Source organism: Babylonia areolata, chromosome 1 (genome assembly GCF_041734735.1).
Source record: "Babylonia areolata isolate BAREFJ2019XMU chromosome 1, ASM4173473v1, whole genome shotgun sequence".
NCBI lineage: Eukaryota > Metazoa > Mollusca > Gastropoda > Neogastropoda > Buccinidae > Babylonia > Babylonia areolata.
This window is the reverse complement of record NC_134876.1, coordinates 22,296,505-22,306,504: the sequence shown is the minus strand read 5'-3', so window position 1 is coordinate 22,306,504 and position 10,000 is coordinate 22,296,505. Positions and strand designations below refer to the sequence as shown.

General features: G+C 48.4%; 1 protein-coding gene across 5 annotated transcripts in view; it reads left to right on the top strand.

Annotated features, from left to right (window-relative positions):
- Nucleotides 1-10,000, top strand: part of LOC143280886 (uncharacterized) — a 313,523-nt gene that overhangs the window by 264,003 nt on the left and 39,520 nt on the right. For all 5 annotated transcript variants that reach the window (XM_076585677.1, XM_076585641.1, XM_076585657.1 and 2 more), the window contains one exon: nucleotides 1,060-1,233. In XM_076585677.1, coding sequence (XP_076441792.1) covers nucleotides 1,060-1,233 — 174 coding nt within the window. The remainder of the gene's footprint in view (nucleotides 1-1,059; nucleotides 1,234-10,000) is intronic.

Here is a 10,000-nt window from a genome sequence, read left to right as displayed (position 1 = left end):
ATTCAGTTCATTGTTCGTGATTCCTTGTCCCTTCCTCCAATTTTTAACCAGGCCATCAATATATTTTCCTTTTCCCTTCCTTTTGAGTTCCAACTCCTTCGGGTGAGACGATAAAACCTAGGTCCCGTGTGCAGCACGACGTTGGTGCTTTGAAAGAAAAAAAGAACCCATGGTGGTGTACACTGGAAAATAATGGAAAAAAAAAGAAATTCACAAAATATTATATGTATGCGTTCAAGGCCAGACCACAATGCGTTGGGTTGTGCTGCTGTCAGGCATCTGCCTAGCAGATGTGGTGTAGCGTATAAGTTATGGCATTGTCCGAACGCAATGACACTTCTTTTGGGAAACTGAAATTGAGCCATCCTTCCTTTTCCTTCATTTTTTAATCTTATTTGATTGTAAATCTCTTCAGTTTACGTTGCCTGTTTCTTCTTCAAGGCATTCGGTTCCTTTTTCTTTCTAGCCATGCATGGCTTCTGTTCCCATGAGTTGTCTTTCTTTCCTTCACCTTCTCTTCCTTTCCAATTTACCTTCTCTCTCCTTCTCTGTGTCATCCTTCGTTATTCCTCGTGTATGATTGCATCCATCAGATATGGGCCTCGGCCTAAAAAAAAAAAAAAAAAAAAAAAAAGAATGCTAGTTACTACATTTCGCTTTTGCGTTTTGCATTTTCTCTTTTTCTCTTGCCTTTCCTTTACTTCCCATACCTCACTGTCCTTCTCGATCTTTTTTATTCGGTCTCTTTCTCACTCTGTCTCTCTCCCAAACTCCTTCTCTCTCTCTCCTTCCTTCTCCCTGTTCTTCCTCTTCGCATCTCTCTCTCTCTTTCTCTCTTCTCCCCCCTTCCCTCTCTCTCTTGTCTCTGTTTTTTTTTTTTCTTTTTTTATTTTTTGCTGTCGTAAACATCTGTCTTTTTTGTCTCTATTTTTCTTTTTTGCTATCGTGAAGCATTTGTGGGGTTTTTATGCATTTATTTTTATTACCTTAAAAAAATTGCCCAGGTCAAACGAAAAAAAAAGTCATTTCCCACTGAAGATTTCGTTCGTTCTTTTCCAGGCGGACCTGGTGGACATCGCCACCCAGATCGCCAACGGGATGCGCTACCTGACCTCCCAGCACTTCGTGCACCGTGACCTGGCCACCCGCAACTGTCTGGTGGGGGAGGGGCTGGTGGTCAAGATCTCCGACTTCGGCATGTCCAGGGACATCTACACCTGTGATTATTACAAGGTAGGTCATGCGTGTGTGGTGGTGGTGGTGGTGGTGGTGGTGATATGTGTGTGTGTGTTGTTGTTTTTTGTTTTTTTTCTTTCTTTCTTTCTTTCTTTCTTTCTTTCTTTAGTTTAACGTCTTTTCACTGGTGAGTGATACTAGACGTGCGGGGTGGGGGGGGGGAGAGAGAGTGGAGGGGGGCAGAGGGGGGGGGTTAGTACGTCTGTGTGCACGCGTGGGGGTTGGGGTGTGGGAGTGGGGCGATGGGAAGAGGCGTTGGGATGACTGATACAGTTGAAGACACAGTAAATGATACATTTTTTTTTAAATGTGTCCAACAGGAAGAACTACGAAAGATTAAACTATGAGTAATGTATGTAATGTATAACTATTTCAAACATTCCTGTAACAGGATTTAGAGTAATCATTATAACGATATCTCGGAGTAATAAATAATTATTCAAAATATCTTCTAAGGACAGATACGTGTTCAGTGGAAACTGGTCAGTGAATTTTTGAAAGACCAGTTTGTTTTGTTCCAGGACACTCGACAAGTATGTGATAGACATTAACTTCTTTTCCGCATAAACACTGGATGTTTTTTGCAATATTTTGTACGAAGGGCATCCAAACGAAATCGACAAATTAGACTTACGATTGGTCTTGACTGAGAGACAGATAAATTATACAAGAAATCCTTGGGGTTGCTTGCTGTAACTGCCTTTATCCAGTGACGGAAATATTGGCAGTCAGAATCTTTTAACCTATTTTTTTTAACCCATCACAGGAAACTTTTTCAATACATCTATAACATTCTTGTAGATCTAGTGGTATACTGAGAAGGACTCTTTCACCCCCACCTACCCTACCCTCCTCCTCCTCCTGTTCCCCCTCTCTCACCCCCACCTACCCTACCCTCCTCCTCCTCCTCCTGTTCCCCCTCTCTCACCCCCACCTACCCTACCCTCCTCCTCCTCCTCCTGTTCCCCCTCTCTCACCCCACCTACCCTACCCTCCTTCTCCCCCTCCTCCTCCTGTTCCCCCTCTCTCGCCCCCACCTACCCTACCCTCCTCCTCCTCCTCCTCCTGTTCCCCCTCTCTCTCCCCCACCTATCCTACCCTCCTTCTCCTCCTCCTCCTGTTCCCCCTCTCTCACCCCCACCTACCCTACCCTCCTCCTCCTCCTCCTGTTCTCCCTCTCTCTCCCCACCTACCCTAACCCTCCTCCTCCTCCTCCTGTCCCTACCCTACCCTCTCCTCCTCCTGTTCCCCCTCCCTCACCCCCACCTACCCTACCCTCCTCCTCCTCCTGTTCCCCCTCTCTCACCACCACATACCCTACCCTCCTCCTCCTGTTCCCCCTCTCTCACCCCCACCTACCCTACCCTCCTCCTCCTCCTGTTCCCCCTCTCTCTCCCCCACCTACCCTACCCTCCTCCTCCTCCTGTTCCCCCTCTCTCACCCCCACCTACCCTACCCTCCTCCTCCTCCTCCTGTTCCCCTCTCTCACCCCCACCTACCCTACCCTCCTCCTCCTCCTCCTGTTCCCCCTCTCTCACCCCCACCTACCCTACCCTCCTCCTCCTCCTGTTCCCCGTCTCTCACCCCCACCTACCCTACCCTCCTCCTCCTCCTCCTGTTCCCCCTCTCTCACCCCCACCTACCCTACCCTCCTCCTCCTGTTCCCCCTCTCTCTCCCCCACCTACCCTACCCTCCTCCTCCTCCTGTTCCCCCTCTCTCACCCCCACCTACCCTACCCTCCTCCTCCTCCTCCTGTTCCCCCTCTCTCTCCCCCACCTACCCTACCCTCCTCCTCCTCCTGTTCCCCCTCTCTCACCCCCACCTACCCTACCCTCCTCCTCCTCCTGTTCCCCCTCTCTCACCCCCACCTACCCTACCCTCCTCCTCCTCCTGTTCCCCCTCTCTCACCCCCACCTACCCTACCCTACCCTCCTCCTCCTGTTCCCCCTCTCTCACCCCCACCTACCCTACCCTCCTCCTCCTCCTGTTCCCCCTCTCTCACCCCCACCTACCCTACCCTCCTCCTCCTCCTCCTGTTCCCCCTCTCTCACCCCCACCTACCCTACCCTCCTCCTCCTCCTCCTGTTCCCCCTTTCTCACCCCCACCTACCCTCCTCCTCCTGTTCCCCCTTCTCACCCCCACCTACCCTACCCTCCTCCTCCTCCTGTTCCCCGTCTCTGACCCCCACTTACCTTACCCTCCTTCTCCTCCTCCTGTTCCTCCTCTCTCACCCCCACCTGCCCTACCCTCCTTCTCCTCCTGTTCCCCCTCTCTCACCCTCACCTACCCTACCCTCCCTCCTCCTGTTCCCCCTCTCCCACCCCCACCTACCCTACCCTCCTCCTTCTCCTGTTCCCCCTCTCTCTCTCCCCACCTACCCTACCCTCCTCCTCCTCCTCCTGTTCCCCCTCTCTCACCCCCACCTACCCTTACCCTCCTTCTCCTCCTCCTGTTCCTCCTCTCTCTCCCCCACCTACCCTACCCTCCTTCTCCTCCTCTGTTCCTCCTCTCTCACCCCCACCTACCCTACCCTCCTCCTCCTCCTGTTCCCCCTCTCTCACCCCCACCTACCCTACCCTCCTTCTCCTCCTCCTGTTCCCTCTCTCACACCCCACCTGCCCTACCCTTCTCCCCCTCCTCCTCCTGTTCCCCCTCTCTCACCCCCACCTGCCCTACCCTCCTTCTCCCCCTCCTCCTCCTGTTCCCCCTCTCTCACCCCCACCTGCCCTACCCTCCTTCTCCCCCTCCTCCTCCTGTTCCCCCTATCTCACCCCCACCTACCCTGCCCTCCTCTCTTACTCCTCCCCCCCCCACCCCACCCCCCCCCCCCCCCCCCACGTTCTCGCTGTCTCACCCCCACCCACCCCCACCCTACCCCTCTTCCAGGACACGAGATGCAGGAAGCCCCATCTGGTGCTGCTACTTCTTGTCTGGTGCCTGCATCCATTTGGCTTTCTGCAGCCAACAGGAAACTGCCGGGGATCAAATGAATACCACTTTCTCCTCCCTCTAATTTTGGTTTGATTTCTTTTTGTTTTGGTTGCTTTGGGGGATTTTTTTTTTTTTTTCGTGCCCAGACATGAATGTATTTGTTTGTTGCGCGCGCGTGTGAATAGAATAGAACAGAATAGAATAGAACAGATTTTATTGTCATGAGACCTTAAGGTTTATAACACACAAGTCCAATGGTAAATAAATAAATTAATGAAAAAATACACAACTGATTAATCAATTAACGCAATAAATTGGAACAGCGTTCAAAAACTAATTTTCCTAATCTTGTTTGTATGTATTCATCATCTGCTAGCATCAACTGACTGGGAATATTTTCTGTGTTATTCGAATTTTGAATATCTTTTAAAAATTGTTCCCTCAAGGCTTTTTTCATATGTGTGTGTGTGTGTGTGTGTGTGTGTGTGTGTGTGTGTGTGTGTGTGTGTGTGTGTGTGTGTGTGTGTGTGTGTGAGAGAGAGTTTTTTGTGTGTTTTTTGTTTTGGGTTTTTTTTTTCTTTTTTTTCTGGTTTTTTTTTTTCTTTTTTTTTTTTTTGCATTAGTGCATGCACTTGAAAAACATCAAACGCGTAATTCAATGTCCTCCGCCGACCTCACTCTAACCTGCTTTGTGTCGGTGCTGCTGATGCTGATGCTGATGCTGATGCTGTTGCTACTGCTGCTCTTGAAGCCGTTGCTGTTATTGTTGTTGGTTTTGTTTTTTTGTCGTTGTTGTAGCTACAGCTGCACTTGTTGTTTGGAGTTGAAAATCTGGGTCATGGAGTGCAGTGCAGAAACCGAGGTGACACATAACAGATTCTATCCGACAGACTGCAGGAATATGAACATCGTCGTCATCCATCCCCTCCCCCGCCCCCCCTTCCTCTCTTCCCCCTCGCCACTCTCCCTCATCTCAATGTACAAGGCGACGCTACGACCGAGAACCACGAGGGATGCATATCACCTTCCAGGACGCTGGCAACAGGTGGTGATCATGAGACCACGAACTTGCCGTTGCTCTCTCAATGCCCACCTGTTCAAGAAGCTGGCACCATCTCCCACCTGCTCTTGTGGTATCGTAGACCAAACATCTTAACACATTCTTCAGTCCTGCGCCCTGTTGAATAGGCTCAGAGACACCGTATGGTCGAAATCAATCCTACTGCACACCAAGCTCCATGGCTCCAGACAACATCATTCATCGGACGGGCTGGACTGACTCTGTGAGAATGCGAACAAGAAGAAAATATCTATGAACCGTGTATGATAGTCAGTCGTGCCCGACTATGATCAACAGAGTATAAGAAGAGGCAACTGATGTCCTGACTATATGGGCTAGAACTTGATTATAGTGAAGAGTATGCCCGGAGAGGGCTATAGTAGTCGGGCGTTGGGATGGTCCCCAAAGGCCAGCTAGCCCCCAAGGCTGCAGCACTAAGAGCCAGTCTAATCTTGCCTCCACGTTTGAGAGTCACAGTCCGGCACAAAAGACTAAGCTGTCAATTTTATGTTGGCAAAGAAGAAGAAGAATTCGGAGGAGGATACGGTAGACAGACAGACAGATAGATAGAAGGAGATGAACAATTTTATTCACATACGGATACAGAAAATGTACAGAGGGGGACATGATAGATAGATAGATAGATAGAGACAGGAGGCGGGAAAGGGAGAGGAAAACTCAGCTGCCCGACTCGTCCTCAGAAAGAAAAGATCTGAGCACTTCACTCCTTTTTTACAACATCTCCAGTGGCTCCCTGTCTCACACAGTATAAAGTACAAGATCAGCACTCTTTGTTATAAATGTATTCACAAATCTGCCCCTTCCTATCTCTGTGGCTGCCTTCACCTCTACACTCCATCTCGATCTCTACGATCGGCTTCGGATCCACTCTGTTCACGCATACCCAGATTCAAACTCTCGACTGTTGGCCGCAGTTCTTTCTCTGTCTCTGGACCTTGCAGTTGGAATGAACTTTCTCTTCGTCAGGTCTCCGCACTCAGCTCTTTCAAGTCTGGTCTTAAAACCCACCTCTTCCCAAAATAGCTTCCTTTCCCTGCCTCTTCCTTGTTTTTATGTGTTGTTTTTTTTTTTCAGTTTTAGAGTATGCATGCGTTTGAATGACTGGTGCGAAAGCGCTTTGATTTGTCTCTGCACAAGATTCAGCGCTATGTAAATATAATAATAATAGCACACATACACACACGCACACACACACACACACACACACACACACACACACACACACACACACACACACACACACACACACGCGCGCGCGCGCGCGCGCACTGGAAGCAATCAGAAAAACAATCTGGGGAGCAGATAGGAAGCCAGACACTGAAGCCATTGAATTCCTTTTCGTCGCTCTAAATGATTTTTCCTTTTTCCTTTCAATGTTTGTTTTTTCGTTGATTTATTTCAAAGGTATAGCTAAGTGATTAATTACATTCACTTCGTTTGCTTTCTACAGATATTTCACTTCTCTAGGGGTTTTGTTGTTGTTTGTTTTGTTTTGTTTTGTTTTTTGTTTTGTTTTGTTTTGTTTGTTTGTTGTTATTTTGGTGTACTAGATTTGATTATTTTATTTCTTTATTTCATTTGTTTTCTTAGAATATTTTGTACAAACATAGGATAGGCCTTCAAGGCCTCAGCAGTGTATAGGCTAGGCAGTGTTCGGTTTTTTTTTTTTTTTTTTTTTTTTTTTTTCAAGCAGATGTGGTGTAGTATATATGACACCTCTTTGAAACTGAATTTGAAACTGAAACTGAATCCTTCTGGGGGGTTTTCCGTGTGGAAGTTTGACACATTTATAAGATCCCTCTCAGACTTCAGTGTGGAAAGTAGGTTATCTGCCTCGTTGTACTCAAGAACGTCAGCGACGTCCCAGTTTTTAGTGAGTGCCCTCTCACTGCCAGTTATGCCCCCTGGCATTTTGAGCAGCAACGTGCGGGATCCGCCACTCGTCTGTTGTGGGCCAGTCTGTGACTGGTACCCGGGGTGTGCTTCAGGATCTGCAGTTCTTGTTCTGTGCCAGGTGTTCTTTGCAGTGTACCTTCTGGTGTCCAGCTGAAGGGCTGTCCGGGTGATGTTACCTAGCTGTTTTTGTAGTGTACCTTCTGGTGTCTAGTTGAAGGGCTGTCCGGGTGATGTTACCTAGCTGTCTTTGTAGTGTACCTTCTGGTGTCTAGTTGAAGGGCTGTCCGGGTGATGTTACCTAGCTGTCTTTGTAGTGTACCTTCTGATGTTTAGTTGAAGGGCTGTCCGGGTGATGTTACCTAGCTGTCTTTGTAGTGTACCTTCTGATGTTTAGTTGAAGGGCTGTCCGGGTGATGTTACCTAGCTGTCTTTGTAGTGTACCTTCTGATGTTTAGTTGAAGGGCTGTCCGGGTGATGTTACCTAGCTGTCTTTGTAGTGTACCTTCTGGTGTCTAGTTGAAGGGCTGTCCGGGTGATGTTACCTAGCTGTCTTTGCAGTGTACCTTCTGGTGACTAGTTGAAGGGCTGTCCGGGTGATGTTATCTAGCTGTCTTTGTAGTGTACCTTCTGGTGTCCAGTTGAACGGCTGTCCGGGTGATGTTACCTAGCTGTCTTTGCAGTGTACCTTCTGGTGTCTAGTTGAAGGGCTGTCCAGGTGATGTTACCTAGCTGTCTTTGTAGTGTACCTTCTGGTGTCTAGCTGAAGGGCTGTCCGGGTGATGTTACCTAGCTGTCTTTGTAGTGTACCTTCTGGTGTCTAGTTGAAGGGCTGTCTCGGTGATGTTATCTAGCTGTCTTTATAGTGTACCTTCTGGTGTCTAGTTGAAGGGCTGTCCGGGTGATGTTATCTAGCTGTCTTTGTAGTGTACCTTCTGGTGTCTAGTTGAACGGCTGTCCGGGTCATGTTATATAGCCGTCTTTGTAGTGTACCTTCTGGTGTCCAGTTGAAGGGCTGTCCGGGTGATGTTATCTAGCCGTCTTTGTAGTGTACCTTCTGGTGTCCAGCTGAAGGGCTGTCCGGGTGATGTTATCTAGCTGTCTTTGTAGTGTACCTTCTGGTGTCTAGCTGAAGGGCTGTCCGGGTGATGTTATCTAGCTGTCTTTGCAGTGTACCTTCTGGTGTCTAGTTGAAGGGCTGTCCGGGTGATGTTACCTAGCTGTCTTTGCAGTGTACCTTCTGGTGTCCAGTTGAAGGGCTGTCCGGGTGATGTTACCTAGCTGTCTTTGTAGTGTACCTTCTGGTGTCCAGTTGAAGGGCTGTCCGGGTGATGTTACCTAGCTGTCTTTGCAGTGTACCTTCTGGTGTCTAGTTGAAGGGCTGTCCGGGTGATGTTACCTAGCTGTCTTTGCAGTGTGCCTTCTGGTGACTAGTTGAAGGGCTGTCCGGGTGATGTTATCTAGCTGTCTTTGTAGTGTACCTTCTGGTGACTAGTTGAAGGGCTGTCCGGGTGATGTTACCTAGCTGTCTTTGCAGTGTACCTTCTGGTGTCTAGTTGAAGGGCTGTCCGGGTGATGTTACCTAGCTGTCTTTGTAGTGTACCTTCTGGTGACTAGTTGAAGGGCTGTCCGGGTGATGTTACCTAGCTGTCTTTGCAGTGTACCTTGTGGTGTCCAGTTGAAGGGCTGTCCGGGTGATGTTACCTGGCTGTCTTTGCAGTGTACCTTCTGGTGACTAGTTGAAGGGCTGTCCGGGTGATGTTACCTAGCTGTCTTTGCAGTGTACCTTCTGGTGTCTAGTTGAAGGGCTGTCCGGGTGATGTTATCTAGCTGTCTTTGCAGTGTACCTTCTGGTGTCTAGTTGAAGGGCTGTCCGGGTGATGTTATCTAGCTGTCTTTGTAGTGTACCTTCTGGTGTCTAGTTGAAGGGCTGTCCGGGTGATGTTACCTAGCTGTCTTTGCAGTGTACCTTCTGGTGTCCAGTTGAAGGGCTGTCCGGGTGATGTTACCTAGCTGTCTTTGCAGTGTACCTTCTGGTGTCCAGTTGAAGGGCTGTCCGGGTGATGTTACCTGGCTGTCTTTGCATGACGTGTCCAATCCATTTCCACAGCCTTCTCATGATGTGTTGTATTGTATTACTCTTTTTTTTTTTCTTTTTCTTTTTTTGTCACAACATATTACTCTGTGTAAAATTCGGGCTGCTCTCCCCAGGGAGAGCCCGTCGCTACATTGAGAGCGCCAACCCACTTTTTTGTATTTTTTTCCTGTCTGTAATTTTTCTTGTTGTTGTTGTTGCTTGTTTGTTTGTTTGTTTGTTTTTTGTTGTTGGTTTGTTTTTTTTTTCGTATCGAAGTGGATTTTTCTATAGAATTTTGCCAGGGACAACCCCTTTGTTGCCGTGGGTTCTTTTACTTGCGCTAAGTGCATGCTGCAGACGGGACCTCGGTTTATCGTCTCATCCGAATGACTAATGATGATGGTTTCCATGCTCTCCTGATTACATTTGGAGAGCAGATGTTGGTTGGAGATGGCATTGGGCCAGAAGATTCGCAGGATTCTTCGGAGGTTTTTTTGTGTGGAAGGTGGACTACTCCGTTAGATCACTCTCAGCCATTCTTCAGCACTCTGAGCCATTGAGAAGTGTGGAAAATACACACGTTTTACTGAGTAGCAAGATTTATCATCTATTTTCCCTGCAGACACCATATCTGGGGCATCAGTTGAGATAATGGGTGTCACATAACTAAGAGTATCGGACGTTTTTGTGGCTTGATTTTCAATCTTCAGTGTCAGTATGCGTGTGTGTGTGTGTGTGTGTGTGTGTGTGTGTGTGTGTGTGTGTGTGTTTGTGTGCGTG